We start from the raw sequence: 17,862 nt of genomic DNA on the forward strand, positions 1-17,862 counted from the left end.
CAGGGAGAATGGTACTCAATGGTCCCAAAGGGAAGCAAAGGCTCAGTTGCAGGGTTCACGGTTCCTAGTTCTGGGTGTGTGGTGCCGGTGCCCCTACCTCGTGTGCATGTTTGGAAAATGCCTCTGCGCTGGCCATCATGCTCGCAGTCCTTTCATCCAGTTCTCCCAGTTTCTGTCCTCTCTCATCAAGGGCAATGCGTGCACGAGTCAAGTCCCCGATGACTCCTCCTGCGGCTCCTCTCACGCCTTCAATTCCACCCGATCCAGGGATGTGCTGGGCAAGACTGCGAGAGGCTTTTCCTGCTGTGGCCTCGCCAACTGCAAAGGAGAAACGGACAGACAGGGATGCGGTGCTGGACATGGCCCTGTCAGTGCTTCTCGTCCTCGCAGCAGTGATGCCATGCGATGTGCAGATGGCACATGTGGAAGCATTTGCTCTGTGCACCGGCACAGCTACAGTGCAGTCGTGGACACACTCCACACCCCACACCCCTCCACCAAATGCTCAAAAGGAGCTGCCCTTTCTTCATGATGTCATCTTTATTTTTTCATCAACGAACTCAATCTTGTATACCACTCTATTCGTAGATGACAAGGACAGGGGCTCCCATGAATTAATTTCTGAAGGAAAAAACAAAAAAAAACTCCCCTCAAACAAAAAAACCCACTAAATTACTTACAAAGCTCCTCTCTGTCAAAAGCTTGTCCACTTCCTCCAAAAAGTCCTTTGAGAAAGCCTCTGTTTTGGGCTTCTGGTGTTTCCACAGGAGTAAACAAATCCCCAAGCATGTCCTAGCAAAGTCAGACAGAAGTCCATGTGAAAAACTAGTGAGGGGAAAGCAGTTCTAGGTGTCTTCTTTATTTGCATTAATAAGCCCTGTGCATTGGATCTAAGCAACGAGTTTTAAAAGGCTCTGTGGTGTGTACAGTATCCAGTACTTAACATTTGTGTTTCATGACAAATACTTGGGCTAACTAGATTCACTCGTGCTTTCAAAGAGGTGCAAAGGTTTGTCATTGTGCAGGCTTATGTTCATTACCACAGAGAAAAAAATTTGTAAGCAATACAGAGTGAAAATACCAGCGATAAGATCGCATTTTGCTTAGAAACAGCAGAGGCAACATTGTAATGGAATAAAAAAAATTGTTGTGAATTATGTGTTTTGCTTTAGTGTTTACCTAGGCAGGGTGGGAACCTTCTGTTTTCTCTTTATAGCATACCTGAGTTCAGCGCTTGCTAGCAAGTCAGAGTTTGGTGCTTTGGTGTTTGTTTGGGTTTTGTGGGTTTTATATGTATTTTTTTAAAACCACAAAATCCCATCACCTTCCATACAACCTTGCTGCCCACTGTTAACTGTGCATTTTGGCAGTGCCATCAGTAAGGCTAAATAAACATGTTTGAAGGCACTGTCATGGTGTCAGATCTTGGAGCAGGTGACCCAAACAAATCTCAGGCACAGACTCATTTGCAGCAGTACTAGGAAAAGCGGGCTCTCCAGATTAAATCTGATAAAGGAAGCGTGCAGTCCCGTTAGCGTCTGAAACCAGTGAGGCTGTGCGGTGAGAACAGTTGCTGCCCTGTTGCTTGGCTCTGTGTTTGCTCATCCGAGCCTCAGCAGGGAGATACAGCTGTTGTGCTGCACAAAGCGCTGGGCTCCTGGGAGGCTGAGTGCCAGGACAGCGCTGTGACACACTTACCACTCTTCTGCACAGTCACCTGCTCTGGGAGAAAAATTACTGCAACCCTTTGAGCCTTAGTGGAGGCTCTCATGCAGCCTGGCTTGTTTTCCTAGGCAGCAGGTGATACTGGGTCATCTGCTCTTTGTACACATACAATGAGCGTACAAGCCTTTTCCTGTCCTCTGCACACATGCCAAGATACAAGCAGCCAATGTCCAGCAGTACAGAGAAGCAAGAAGGGTCATGTTTCCCTTCGGTTGGTTGTTGTATGATCCTATTAAGGTTAATTAAAAAAAAAACCAAACCAAAACCAAACCAAAAAAACCACCTAGCTTCTAACAACCTCTCAACTCACTATAGGTCTATCATCTAAGATATGTTGATCAAACATTTGCCCATTTGAAAATTGGTTCCCTGCAAAATAATCTCTTCTCTGATGCACAAAAGCATGTGTGCAATGCTCGCTCCTCGCAGTGCTTTTTCAGACTTGAGACAGTGCCGTGATGTGAGTTGAGCAGCTCAGCACACATTATTCCCTAGGGCATAATGAGTGCTGGCAGGACCATTTCTTTTATATTTCTATCCTAGTTCACTGCTAATTATATAACCTAGAACTTATTCCCCCTCTTTTTTTTCCCCTTTTATTACTCATGTTTCTCCCTGTAACCTCTCACAATTCCTCCTCTTCAGTAAATGACATTTTAATTTGCATTTTCATTGTAAAAAAAAAAACCCAACCCAAATCTAACATTGTAAAGACCTTTTGCTCAAAAATTATTTTAATTAGACCATTTCTATAGCTCCTATATTTTAATATACAATTGGAGATGCTTTCCTCATGTGGAAGAAGGGGAGTATGAATTATTTGAGTAAAAACAATGGTAAATAATTAAAAATATATTAAAATAGAGCATAACCACACTGGTTTGTCTCATGCTCCCACCTATCCCCTGAAAGCTGCAGGTATTAAGATATTTTTAGAGTTAAAATAAAAAATGATGATAAAATTATGGGAAGGAATTAATATTTTAACCGAGGCAGTTGCTGCGTGGTTGGATACATGCTGGTACCAACTGCTGTAGCTGCTATCCATTCGTAGCTTCCCTCTTTCCCTTCAGTTGGTCTTTCGTACAGTAGGACTTGGAGAGAAGCAGGCTGTGAAGAGTCCCGTTGGGGCAGAGCCAGCAGAGACTGCAGTTATGTGGGGCTCGGGCCAGCCGTTAGGGCACAGGAGCAAGGTGACAGTATCATGAAAAAGTCCAAACAGTGACAGAGCTGCTGACGTCTCTCTGCTGCTTTGGCATCATTTGGCCAGGGCAAGTCTGTCCTGCTGCCACAGCACACCCTTCACTTCAAATGCTAAAAATTGCTAAATACTAAAATACTTCCCTCCCCAACATTTATGCTTGCTATTTGACAACAATTTATCATCTCTGGTAATGTCAGTATTACTTATTTAACCATTTAAAACTTTGTCTTTTGAATAGAACCCACAGACTGGTATGACATGGGTTTTTGAGCAACCTAGCAGCAAAACCGTGGCATTTACATCCAACGAGTCCGGCCACTGGCCCTTCCACACAAACGCAAAGGCAACAAAGTGAGGGTTTGAGCCCTACCTGCAGATTGTCACACATCTCCTGGCTGTATGTCAGGCGCTGGATCTCTGTGGGAGAGCTGAGATACAAAGCTTGCCCTTCATTAGTGAAACAGAAGGTCCGCGCTATCCTCATGTCTGTCACAGGCAAATAGTTGATGTCCAGCAGAGGACGAAGGCTGGGCAAGCTGAAGAGAGGCAGACACCCAGGTTAGTCACCAGTTGCCACACACGGTACCCGCGCTCCGTGGCTGCATTTTAAACCAACTGTTAAGTTTATGCTTTTGGTAACTGGAAGAGTTAAGGTGCAGCTCTAAGCTGAAAAATTCTGCCATAAACATGCTGCCTTTGTTTCCTGCATGGAGAAGCTTCAGCTGCCTTGCCTCAATGACGCTTAGGCTTCTGCCGCAGTCTGGATTTGGGATGTGCGTGTGGCATGTGGCTGGGCACTTTGCAGGGTAAGGCCTGCCCCCAGTTATCGCACTGCCATCTGCAGAAAATGGCACAGCAGGGCCCTACTTGCACCCTGCGGACAAAGGCTCCAGCACCGCCTTTGTAGTCCTCCAGCTTCTCCTGGTTCGCTGTTTGGATGGCGCTTTCCAAAATTTAAATGCCTTGGCCATGGTAAGGGGTTGCAGCAAGGTGAGGGCATGACTACAGGGCTGCTGCACAGCCAGCTCAATGGTGGAGATGACAGGGAAGAAAACCAGCTGCTCTGAGCAGAGTCTTCTGAAACAGCAAGAGCGGGACTTGCTGCTTCATGCTGGATAAACAATACTTTTTCTATGCCAGAGTTTTTCTATACTCCTCCATACCTGACCTACCACAACTGAGCAAAATTATCAGGGTTTTCTTTTATGACAGTTAAAAATCATCAGCCATCAATTGCCCTGGGCGGAGGATTACTATGAAAAAAAAGAAAATTTGCTTTGCTGTGCAGCTGCCTTAACTCCCCAAGTGGAGACAGGCCAAGGAACAGGTATGGCAGCGGGCAAAGCAGGGCATTGAATGCACCCACCAGGGAGTTAATGCAGAGCATCAGGCACTCTGGAGCAAACACAAGTGGACCGTGACGGCACCGTGCCACGTCTTTGCTTAGTTTTGTCACAAGATTAGTTAGATAAGTACCTCAGTGTCATGATGTGCCCATTGGCACAAAAGCACGCCAGACAGACGCTGTTACAGAGGGTGACCACATCTGCTCGCAATAAAAAGGACGTTTCGGTGATGTTGTGGACATAAAGACATGTTTGGGAAGGCAATGAGAAGACTTTGGCTTGTTTTTCTGAACAAATGACTGCAAATTGATGATCACCCATATCCTGGGAAGAGGAAGGGGAATGCATGACAAGTTTCCTTTTCCTTGTTTTTTCACCATCATCAGCACTGTGTGGGTCCCTCCATACTTCATACGGTGGATGTGTCAATGTCCCCATGCAGTCCAAGCATGCGAAGGTCAGCACGGCTCCTTTCAGTGTCAGAACTGTGCCTGCAAAATATAATTTCCGCTCACTGGCACCACAATTCCACTGGCTGTCAGTACTGTGAACGCATGCAGCGCAGCTGACATTCCTTTTTTGTAAACAGAGCAAACACGTTCATCTGGCTAAGGTGACAAGTCTCACTTGCTCAGTTCTTTGTGACCACACAAGAAGGTGAACAAACAGGCTACCAGTACTGAAGAAGACTCAGGCAGCCGGTACCAAATAATGTATATAATACATGCCATTGAATACCATAAAGATAGGCTGTTGTTTATATACTAGTTAGATATTTACTCCCCAGTGGTAAAATTGCTCTTCCAGCATTGTTTTTCTAAACAAACCAGGGGTGGGAACCTCTATGTCTGTGCATTCTCTGTTTTTTGTCATTATCTTACTTTAAACATACTAAGTGCATACCACCTCTCCTCAGACCTGACCTCTCTCAGCCCTCTGTTCTCTCTGCACCATCTGTGACTCACTCAGCCAAGGATCTCTCCTGGTACATCAACCTGCCAACATTTTTGTTTCCTTTCCTGAACTCCCTTCTGCTTCTCTGCAGCTTTCTGATAGTAATACAGCCAAACTGTTCACAGCATCCCAGACAGGATTACATCAGAGCTGTACACAGGACTGCAATTTCACAATATGAAGGAACTCTGCTAATTTCCCTGTCCTCACAAGAAACGCATAACGTTGCCCACGTCACAAGGTAATCTTCGGAACTAACACAACCAAAGTGTCTCAGTTCATGAAGTCGCGGGTCTCTCACGAGCATCTTTCTTTAGCCGTGTGCCTTCTACACAGTGAGTGATCATTTTTTCATCCACGTATCGAGAAATTTCTGCCCAAAGGGCCATATAAAATCACGCAGTTATTCCCCCTGTTGCACCAAGACAGATAATAAACAGGAAAAGAGTTGCACCCTTACCGCTTGGCGACACCATGACAGGCTCTGACTGCCGTAAGTCGTCACTAGCAGGCAGATTAAGGGAGAGGATTAAGACCATACCAAGGCCCGTTCCAACCCAGAGACAGGGGGAGACGGCAGAGTCATTCTTTCGGGCAAAGGACTCCATGAAGTACAGAGCAGTAATTGCCTCCTTCGAGTCCCTGTCGATACTGGACACGCTGGAGCTTCGGGAACGGCTGAAGGAGTTTTCCCTATTTTCTGCATAAATAAATAAATACAAGCAAACAGGCATAAATTGGCAATCCTAGAACAGACACAAGCCTCCAGTAAATACAGACTCCCTGTAGAATACAGAAAATACAGAGTTTTTGTAACCTGAGCAAACATTCTGACACTAGCATGATACCAGCTTGCTGCCAGTGTATAAATAAGTGTGGAAAATGCTGTCAGACCTCATCAGTTAGATGTGCATTAGAAATAGCTGCTTATTATGGAGATTAGCATAGACTAATTAGAATTTACAACAGCCTTAGCTCAAAGGACTTGTTCTAAATAGCATGAAATAATTTTAGACCCATATGTTACCAATGCATTTAAAATTAATCCATGTATCTCATTGCTTCAGGACATGAAGGGAGACGCCATTACCGACTTCAGAGCATATGTCCTTTGCTCTGCTCTCGTTTCCATTGCTAGGATGTTCTAGCACTGCGTTCACAGTCATCGTTTATTGTCAAGCTATTAATAACTGCTCTCTGGGGAAAAGACACCCATTGCTAAACCGATCCCACCATCCAAAAGAGGGTACAAAGGGGCTCAGGGTACAAAGCAACTCTGGCTTCCCAGGGAGTGAAGCGAGAAACTTGCTCTGTGCCCTTGGCAACAACTGCACGGTGAGCCAGCACCGACTTGTTCATCTTTCTGCCTAAGCTTTAGCGGGCAACAGCAAGAGCCAGCTGGAGACAGACCTGTATTGTCCTCACGGCAAATACAAAGGTACGGAGACTCTGAGTTTTTCAGAGAGGAATAACAGCGAACAGGGTCAGACTGCTGTAGGGCTAAGGATCTCTGCTGCACCTAGTGCCAGACAAGAAGCACAAAGCTGTGCGAGGGAGCTCCTGGCATTAGCAGGAACTGCTGGTGGCAACACATTGGACGTTGCAAAGCACGCTGAGGCTAAAAAGTTACCGAAGAGTAAAGCAGCCAGAGGGAAGAAGAGAGTAAGGCTGGCTGCTAGCGCAGTCTTTGCAAAACAATTTGTGCCAGTGCTGCCATCTACCAACCTGCAGTCAAAAACAGGGCTAGATCATTGGAAACCTCACATGCACTTTTGCGACAATAACAACTAAAGGACCAAGAGGTTCTGGAAATGGAGTAGTAGTTGAAGCTACTGGACCTGAGCTAGAAGGCTCGCTTCTGAACCTATCACTGTGAAGCAGATCTGTGCCAGAGCCAGCAGAAATGTCTAAAAAGATGAAAATTTTCTGCCATGGTTGAAGAATAAAATTAGAAGAGGACTTTCTCATGTACTCCATCTTAAAACTGGGCTAAGCCTGATACTGTACATATGGTTCCTGCTCTCCACCAGAAGCAGCAGTTCTGTTGGTGAAACTGTTCCTCAGACAACGTATTGCAGCATTGTATTCCCCTACCCAGATGACTCAGAGTATACTGCTGAAATTACCCTCTTCATAGCAGCTACCTGGGAAAGATTGGCAAGAACCACAGCAAAGCACTACTGGAACTGCACCAAGCGTTACTACATATGCTACCTTAAAGTCAGCACGTAGGGATGGGGGCAGATTCTCCTGCTACTCTTTCACACTTGGGCCAGCTTCTGTTCTTTGAGAGCATCCATAACTTGTCAAACAGGATCTCCGCAGGACAGCTGTCCCTGGCACTTCAGTCCCACTCCCACGGAAGATAAATTCATGTCTACCTGAACTTCCAAGCACTGCCCTCACTCTGTTTCATCTTCATGTAGGCGCTGTTGTAGCGCTCTAGTTTTGGCTCAGTACTGCTAAATACATCTGCGTAAAACTAGGATTGTTTATGCATGTGCAAACACAGCTTCTAATACCTTGAGAATTAGTGTCCCCCACAACCCCAAGCACTTTGTACTTCTCCTGCAGTGGACTCGTTGGCCCAGCTCCTTCTTAAGCACAGTGACAGCTGCCAGGTAAAGAAGTGGAAGACCATAATTTCAAGGCAGATGTCATCAGGCCTCCACATATGTATTATTTTTCCCCAAAAGGGACTGTTTACAAGAACATGTAGTGACAGGACAAGGGGTAATGGGTTTAAGCTGAAGGAGGGTAGATTTAGATCAGATATGAGGAAGAAATTCTTCCCTGTTAGGGTGGTGAGGCACTGGAACAGGTTGCCCAGAGAGGTTGTGGATGCCCCATCCCTGGAAGTGTTCAAGGCCGGGTTGGATGGGGCTGTGGGCAACGTGGTCTAGTGCAGGGTGTCCCTGCCCGCAGCAGGGGGGTTGGAAGTAGATGGGCTTTAGGTCCCTTCTAACCCAAATCATTCTATGGTTGTATGATACCTAATTTTTAAAAAATGTTATGTAATTCATTTTCTCTTTAACAGGTGTATTAATATCACAGTCACATAAAATTCAAATATGGTGGTGCTCAAACTGAGAAAGATGTTGAAAGGACAAATGCAGTTAGTGTAGGCGACATACACAGAACTTAAAATATATGATGTGCCATTTGCATGTGTCATCAAGCTTTCTCCCTCCTTAAATTAACAAGAAATGTTCCTCACTCCTGTGCAGTATAGTTAACTAATACATCTTTGCAGAACTGACACTAACAGATATAATCTTTGGGACACTTTTGGGAACATACTGTGCCATCTTCTATTAAATACACTACTCAAACTGAAATTCTAAAGAGCAGCATGACACATGTCAAAACGTGATGCCATTAAACATATCTGAACAGCAACCCAAAACCCAGGAAAGGCTGCAATCACTATGTGACTTTATTGGCTAGCTCTAAAGCAAGGTAGAAATCTCACCTCTTCCTAGATTTCGGAATAAGATTTAATTTAGGCCTATTCCCTGGGACTCCTTTCTCAAAGAGATTATACCCCAAATTCTCTATCTAGAAACCACTCCATTGTATCCTGGAGAAACATAAAAGCACTTTGGGAAATTTTAAAAACTTGCCATATCCTTTCCTAGCATGATTGCTATGTTTTAAAATGATGACCCATCTTCTAAAAGTTGACGTGTATGAACACTGCCAACGTGTAGTAATTCTCAACCCAACCGTCATATTCTGGGTTTTCTCTTGTATTTTCCTGTTCTCGGACTGCGTGATGGGTGTAGCAAGAATGTCAGCCACAACATCTTTCTGCGTGGGTCTGAACCAGGATCCCTTCCTGGTACTCCCTGTAATGTAGGTCAAACAAACTTTATTTGGACTCCCTGCTTCAAGTAAGGGGGCAGGACGTTCATATGTGAACAGCAGAGATACTTTGCTGCTCCTCAGTTCTCTTTCCCTCTCCTCCTCTTCTGTAGAACATCCTGCTGTATGTCACTTTCTCATAAACGTGCTCCTGCCTCTAAATTGCTAGCTGCTTTGAGGGAGTCCAGTGTTCCCCTTTCTCTGAGAGGCACTTAGCCAACTCCCAGGATCCCTCTGCTCCCACCCAGCCATCTCTCTCAGACAACCATGTCTTTTTTTCCTTCCTTTCCTCTCGCAGACCTGGATTTCTTGGCTCTTCTTTTTTCCCCAAATAGGTCTCCAGGCTGTTCCTGCAGCTAGCAGCAGAGGAGCTGAGAGCACCATCAGAGGGGTCCAGTGTCCCCTGAGAGCTAATGAGTGACTATCATTTGGGAGCTGCTGCTATTCAGGCTGTTAGACTATGAGCAGCTCTTGAGCAAAAGCATTATTATCTGCAGTCAGTGCATTTCAAAAAGCTGCATCCCATGGGTTAAGACCACACAATACAAACAGCACTACTCTCCTAATGGTAGTCCTGCTTGCTTCAAAATGTTTTCATTCAGCCTTGTCCTATACATGGTTCGGGTTAGTGAGATGCAGATGGAAACTCAGGAACCAACTTCCTTCATAACACTAGACTGATTGTTAAATTCCAGCTATGAGCAGCAGTAGCATAGAAATAGAAGACTTCTTATTTAAAAGCAACGGCAACACCTCTGACTTGCTACCCACCTCACGGACAGAAACACACAGGACACTTCAACTCACATGCTAGGATAAAAACGAAGCCAGTGGTTTTGAGTCTTACCTTTGTTCATCCATGTGTGAGCAGTATAGTGACGCTCGTCGTGTGAGAATGTACTGATTCCATGTAATTGCTGAAGCATTGCCCGTCTGGAAATGTAACCTACTGCCACAAAATCGCATGCATTGCAAAAGGACAAGAACAATTGAGCCAACCGTCATCATGACATTTATACGAAAGCAGCCCTGAGCAGTTATTGCCCTAGCTCTTTCCTTACGTGACAGAGCTGTCCCACTGCAGTGCGCTGCTGTCTAGAAGAAGATTTAATTTAGGGTTTGGGGGGGTTCTGAGAATTTAAAAGATAATTTGAAGAAATGATTCCATGTATTTCAATTATTGTCACCTTTACAGAGCACTTACAGAGGGGTTTTTTTTTTTTTAAACTTCCTTTTGTTCAGTGGAAATAAAACTGGAATTTCCCCTATGGAACTAAAAAAAAAAAAAAAAAAAAAGAGGAAGGAGGATACTAATGAAAATATTTATGCCACTGACGTGTGCATCTTCAGGGGGATGTTCTGACTTTTCTATTCTCAGTTGCACCAAAAGCTTTGTAAGGGGAACACATCCTCACATCTCTTTGGAGATGTCATTGTGATTATTTTAAAATAATGGATTTAGTACTCACACAGAAGCATAAAGTCATTTTCTTCTTGAAGTTAGGAATCATGAAAGTAAAAGTATTGCTTGTTGTGAGGAATGAAGGAGAACTACCAGTGACAAAGATCAACATTTTCACTACAAATGTTTGCATTCACTTCTGCAGAGTTTTGCAACTGAGTAGTCAATATGTCTTGGATGCTATTTATAGGTCCTTTCCTAGTTTTAACATACCGAGTAACTGATCTGCTTATAAACTGTATACAAAAATCAATGTTTTTTGATGTGGATATTGTTACATTCTGGAAACAAAGTTAAATGGTTTATATTCTCCTCTCTTGGAGCTTTCTGAAAGTTTTAATCCCAAATATCAGACCTAACAGAAGCTAATGAAACTATTAAAACATTTCCCAGTTTAAGAATCATAATCTCAAAATTTTAAGAGAAATCTGTCACTTTTAAAATTATATAGTCAGGAAAGCATGCAAAGCTCTGAACACCAGTGTAAACATACAGTAAAGGAATTACACTTCGAACGTGAATTTGCACACAGTAACATCATAGAGACACAGAGACTGAACCATATTACTGACAGCAATGCTTCAGCAACACAGAGGAGAAAGGGGCAGGAAGTAACGCTGCGGGGTTTTCACACATTTAAGAATACTGCATGTTTACTTGGCTAAAAACATCTTCAAACACATTTTAATAGCACCACTCCAAAGCTGCATTCCACACAAAGCAACTGACTAGAAAGCAGCAGAAGGTGTCTTAAGCACAAATGATGCAATGATAATCTGGAATTTTACTGCGAACGATTTCCTACCGGATCAACTCAAATAAGTTTCCCTAAAACGATGTTGAAAAGCCTGTGAATATGCTGCTTGCGGAGCGTTCAAACCAGGGTGGCTCCGTCTGCACTTACACAGGGCTCACAGCTGTGGGATGCTCAGCCCTCCCTTGAAAAAATTCTGAAATGTATTGCCCTGAAGTTGGTACAGTTCTAGCAGTGTAACCTGAATGGCTTCATGGAATCGTACTGATACAAGGCTGATGTAAACAATGGCTAATAAAGGCCTGAAAGAGAAAATAGATTCAAGTCACCAGACTTGAATTACGGTAAGTAATCTATCAAACTTCCATTTTCAATTGTATGAATCACTTCCCTTGACTTACACAAGCAAACTGTCTTCACATTCAGATCGCCAAGAGCTCAATTTGGTTATGGGTTATAAGTTTGGACATATGCTTTTTAATCAAAGAAAGACAGCACAATTCTCTTGAACTGAAATCCCAACCTAAAATAGCCTTCTGCTGAAGTGTCTTTCGTAATATTGATGCTTTGGGAAAGAATAGTGTGTTGTATAACTGCCATATGTGGAAGTACTCAAGAATAAGGTGGAGACAAAAGCTATTATAGAAGAAAAACCTTGTGTTCATTCAATAACAAGTCAAAATAGTTAATGTTATAACAAAACAAGTGAAAAGCATTTTAAAGGACTCTCTTTTTTTTTCCCCCCTCTGATAGATCCTCTGCTTGTGTAACTGAAGTGTAGGTAGAAAAGCTTTGCTTTTAAAAATCTCTTTGGAACAGCCATTTTCACATCACTTGAACAATCTTAGAGTATTCCTATAGTCTTCCCTAGTTCTCCATACACAACAGCCCACCAGCTCTTCCATTCTGCCACAGAAGTACCAGGAAGCACCCAATGGTGTGTTTCAAAAATTATTTCATATGTAGAAAAACAGTTTATGTTGATCTGAAGCAATTGCTAGCAAGCAGAAAAATGCTAAAGTTGAGCATGCAGTGCAAAACACACCCTCCAAATTCAACATGCCTAGAGTACAGTGTGAAATTAGCTTAACTTGGAATCAAATCATCAATTAAATTAAAACTGACTAGACATTCAGTGAATGCAAGAACAACAGAATTTTAATTTAGTTGGTTGTTTTAAAAACAAGGAAAATTTGCAGATTCCCATAAGAAAATGAGTGGATCCTAACATCCTAGTAGAACCTGACAGAAAACGTACTCCAAGGAAAAGACCACTCTATCAAGCCCAATAGAGTTGGAATTTGGGCACCAGCAGCTCACATGCATCCATGCAAGGCTCTGCTCCATTTCTTCCCAGGCCTTTCCTGCCCATTAGAAATGCTGTTTCACAAGGCACCTCAGTCTTTAGACAACCTGCACCCACTGCTTTTCCCAGGGACATAGGGCATTGCAAGCTCTGTTGTGACCAGATTTAGGCAGACACCCACTTAAACCTCTGAGGGAACCAGTGGTTAGATCCAATAAAGACAATGATTCAGTCTAAACAACGACAGCTCCACTGGCTTTATGCAGTCTAGCGACTGTAGCACTCGGCAGAAAACTGGAGGCCATAAGCTGCAGGCATAAATCAATCTAAGAGGACCGACTCCAACCATCCATCCATCCATCCATGCCTTCTGCACCTGTGGCCACAAGGTATCATGAGGAACAGCATTCTTCATGTCTTCCCTGGAAATGGAATATTCCCCCAAGAATAATCTATGGATCTTATAGTTCAGTGTTCAAATCGAATACTTTGAAACAGATAGGAAAACCTTACAGAAGATGCTGAAATATCCTTCCTTGGAGCACTTGCTTTTTTGGTGCCAAATGTTTTATTACAGCCATGCAGAATTTGCTGTTGAGAAATCTTTGGATTTGCAGTGCCCGTTAGACCAGAAGCTGTGATTTTGCTCAATACAGGAAAAAATAATTTCAACTAATACGTTCTTTTTTATTTGAATAAAGCTTTCTGCAGTAAGGATCAGACTTTCTAGATATAGAACAGGTCCTCTATGCAACATTCTTATCTGCTTCTCTGCACAGACAAAGAAATGTGGTGACAAACTGAGTAGTTAGTGGAGACTGTGGCTTACCGTAGTGTCTCTAAGTTACTTCCTATGACGGTATTCTTACTGCTACTAGTTACAAAGATGTAAAAAGTAACTTAAAATGCTAACAAAATTAAAATTCTTTACAAGCAGAACCAACACCATAATCCCCTCACTGAAAAATAAATTTAAAAAAATTCAAGCCAAGGGCTTTTCCATCTGCTATGAAAACCTAGCTGTGAAAAGCCATGGCACTTAGTGGTCCCACGACTGCTGTAATATGCCCCGTGGATCAGGTAAGTGTCGGCTTGGCTGGCTGCTTTGGCAAGGAAGTTTACCCGAAGTCATCCACCCTGCAATATAGAGAGGGATGGCAAAGGGAATGCGGTGGAGAGTATGAGCTGTTCTGAAAACCTGCCAGAGATGCAATGACCTCCTTGGAGAATCCATTTTTTGTGGTTAACTACCCTTGTGATCGAAATGAATCCCTTACTGTCTCCCTGAAGTCGTGCCTCTGCCTTAGTAATTTATGTCCGTTACATCCTGTCCTTTTCTCAGCAGACACGGACAGCAGATTATTCCCTTCCTCTCTGCAGTGCCCTGCCATGCATTTGAATAATTTTGTGCTTTTTATTCAATACTTTTCAAAATCAAGCAACCAAGTTGTTTGTTTCTTTCCCTGGAGGCCTAGGAACCTTTGAAAACTGCAGTGATCATCTTCTAGGCCATCACCACTTAGTTTGCATCTATATGTGAGCTTCAGACCCAACAGACCCAAGAAAAAAGGAGCCAGTGATATAAAACCAGAAATCTCCCCCTTCTCTCCCCACCTTGCCACATGGGAAGGAAACGTAATGGTCACATTCACTTATCCAGTTCAAAAAACCCCAGTGAGCTATGCATACAGCACTGCTGCAGGCAGCATAACAATACAGTCAGAACTGGCAAGAGAAAAACTGATATAAGCTGATTGGAAGTTACGGAGGAAACACTGCAATATACAGCATGACATCAGCTGAGCCTGGTTCCTCAGGCTGAGGACTTTTCCTAAGATACCCACTCTGTATCATATTTCCAAGACCCTGACTACATCAAACTGGACTTAGGAGAGCAAATGCCAGCCCTTCTCTATGGCTCCACACACATATTTACAGGCTAATACTGATTAAGGTATAGATCGATCCTAAGACTTTGGAAACCTTGTTATAGAAACAATATACCAAAGTAACAGGCTGACATACACACAGAGAAAATTACTGTAAAATTTGCTCAATCTAAAAACCAAACCAAAAGCCTCAACAAACTCAGCACCCTAGAATCCCAAAACCTAAACCAAAATCCAGCAGGAAAAAAATCCAAAAGCTTCTGCCAGGCTGTCTACAGAGCTTCTTATGGTGATCCTTACAAATTCTTTTGAATAATAAAAGAAGTTTAAAGTATATACCAAATACTACCCATTTCCAAAACAAATTGGACAAAATCACAGAAGAGACAAAACAACTTATCCCCCAAATAGTTTTAGTCATTCTATGTGCAGATACAACAGAAAAACTTCAAGTATAAAACTACACTGGATCTATTAAAATGGAAATTGTATTGTACTTGCCATAGAATTTTCAATAAGGTTATTAGAGATAATGACTAAATATTCTTGAGTGGTTTGTTTGCCAGCTCACAGTGACATTTCAATTCAAGTGCTCTATATGAAATTTTAACTGCATATAATCAAAGGAGTTAATCCAAAAGCTGAGGTAAATGCTGAAATTGAATTATTTTAAAGAAAAGCTCAAGAAAATGCAATGACTTTGCTCTTAGCATTCCTAGAAAATGACAATGCACAGCAAATCCTTGTTAGGATTCCTTGTCCAGAGGCAAGTTTGTAGCGCTAAGATCTAAATGGCCTTTCTAGTCAAGGGTGATTAAGCTGGACTATTTAAAAACTACAAAATGGGAAATAAAAATAACAAAAAGACAGTTTTCTATCATTGCTAGTGGGAGAAAACAGATTTCCAAACACCACATTTCAAAGGAAAAACTCCACTCTGCCTTTACTTTCTTCCTAAGATGTATCATTTAACCACATATGGATACACATATACAGAATGCTCCAATTTCTGTGTGGATACAGGCAAGAAGGAAAAAAACCTGGCAGAGTGTGCCAGCACAAGCTCTTGATGGCAACTAGCAAGTCATGGCAGTGAGAACCTTTTGGAGAATGCAAAGTGGCTTAAAAAAGCAGAAAAATTGGAAAAAAGCAATAACCAAGAAGTATCAAATCTGAAAGACTTCTGAGAGTTAGTTATAATTTATTAAAGCAGAGAGGACTGCGTTCCAGCATATCTATCTGTGCACACATCCATATACCCACCAGGGATACAAGTGTAATCACACTGAGTTCCCTCCCACAACAATTTTATTTTTATTCTTTAACATCACTGTTTTCTTTAATCTAAAATTACAATTAAAAATTTGATTGAAATACAGATTTTGTTTTCCTATGTAGAAAAAGAGCAGATATTTTGGGCCTATTCTATACTGAAATTCTTGATCAGGCTGGGATCTCTGCAGTTCTAGATGGAAAGGGGGCTTTAACGGGTTTAACAACTATGCAGCATTAGCTCTTAGACTGAGAGGGACTATTTTGGATCTGTGTAAGGATTTTCTTGAGTAAGAATAATTTGCATTCATGTATATTTTTTAATGTTGTTGATATTTAAAAGCACAATGTTAACTTGATAACAGACAATGTAGTTTACACCCTGTGCAATAAAGCCTTATCAAAGAAATGCAATTACTAACTCCTAAAATCTCAAAAACTTCTGGTCAAAAATGACTAGAAGAAATTTAGAATTCAGAAATTCAACAATGGAATTTCCTATATTTGTGGGTTTGTTTATAATGCAAATAAATTCTTATATTGTCGCAAGGAAGAAACAGCTTACTCAACACTACGTGAAAACCAGATTGTTTAGAATCAATAATAGTCTATTAAGAACTTGTAAAATTCTAATTTCTTGCTAAAATTACATATAGAATATTGAGTGACTACAACATTTATTAGTGTAGCTGTGAGAATACTGCACTGATGAAATCAGAAGATATTACAGGACAATATGTAATATTTTAAATAGCATAAATGGTATTTGAGAAGTGCTGTATTAAATGCCTGACTAATTACCACCAAAAATATAACTATAACAACCTATTTGATCTAGATATTAATGTTATTTTAGGGGAAAAAAAAAAAAAGCCACCAGGCTTTGAAACGGAAATAGCAGTAATCTTTAGCTTGGAATAACTTGAGTTTAAAAAGCATTAGAACTTTTCAAGTTTTTCCATGTTAGATGAGAATACTGGGAAAAACATAGGTTTAAGCAGTAACAGTAACCATGCAAGCATAGACACCATTCCTCTGCTACTGTTATTTAGCTTTTGAATTATTCTTCTGAGCATGGAAGAAATATCAGCACTTTATGAAACTGAACAGTTTGCAATATTTTGACCAGCAGAAAACAAGACACCTCTCCCCCTCCATTTTCTTCCTATGATTCATCATTGCAAAGATGTTCTTCAAAAATGCTTTGCTATATCAGGAATCCTTCTGCACATATAAAGAGGTAAGAGTCAGCAAAATCTTGACAATCGTCTAACAGGAATGAAGTCAGAAGAATTTATTGTATGAAATACAATAAATTGCTTGAAAATACACTTGATGAAAATGCTGGAAATACAGTTCCTATTGTACCAAAAGATCGGATTTAAATAAGTAGATTTTGAAATCCAATGTGAGAAGACTGATTAATTCTTCTAATAGATGTGTTATGATTAGTCACCAAAATGTATTATCTTTTTAATAAAATCAATTAGAAGAGGTTGTAAAGAGCAGGAACTGGAAGCATTATTAAAAAATATCCAAGTGCTATCAGTGCCTCAGAGACAGGCTTAAGAAGAGGTAAGAACCATCTACCCACACACAAAGGCTTTTTTTTTTTTTTAAATGTTTAAAAAGTGCTTAACACTACTGAGATAGCAATCTCTAATCAAAATTCTGCTCAGGTAGAATAATAAAATCCTACCAAATATGAACCTGAAATACTACCTCTCTAGTGAGGACATAAAATATGTATCTTGCTTCACCACATGAGAATATATATATATATAAAAAAAATCATTTCTTGTGAATACATCTATTGTTTATTGCAGCATATACTCCTAAGTAGCCAATAAATTCTTAGCATAGAGAGGATTTTTTAATTTTATTTTGGAACAGTGCAACCAGAAGGTTTTGATCAAAGCCAGCTCCACACTTTGGAGAGAAAGCTTATCCTCAGTATATTCTTTCTCAAACCTTTTAACTTCTTACCTTCCTTCTCCCTCCTCCTCACCCCCAGCCTAAGAATCTTTCAAGGATCATACCACCTTCCACCATATTATTTAGTATAAAAACCTTCAGAAATAAATCA

General features: G+C 41.5%; 1 protein-coding gene across 6 annotated transcripts in view; it reads right to left on the minus strand.

Annotated features, from left to right (window-relative positions):
- STXBP5L (syntaxin binding protein 5L) overlaps nt 1-17,862 on the minus strand; it is a 202,730-nt gene that overhangs the window by 1,483 nt on the left and 183,385 nt on the right. For all 6 annotated transcript variants that reach the window (XM_075764835.1, XM_075764825.1, XM_075764817.1 and 3 more), the window contains 5 exons: nt 5,690-5,929; nt 4,406-4,766; nt 3,300-3,465; nt 681-792; nt 98-318 (listed from right to left, as the gene is read on the minus strand). In XM_075764835.1, coding sequence (XP_075620950.1) covers nt 98-318; nt 681-792; nt 3,300-3,465; nt 4,406-4,766; nt 5,690-5,929 — 1,100 coding nt within the window. The remainder of the gene's footprint in view (nt 1-97; nt 319-680; nt 793-3,299; nt 3,466-4,405; nt 4,767-5,689; nt 5,930-17,862) is intronic.

The sequence above is a fragment of the Balearica regulorum genome, chromosome 1 (assembly GCF_011004875.1).
Source record: "Balearica regulorum gibbericeps isolate bBalReg1 chromosome 1, bBalReg1.pri, whole genome shotgun sequence".
Lineage (NCBI taxonomy): Eukaryota > Metazoa > Chordata > Aves > Gruiformes > Gruidae > Balearica > Balearica regulorum.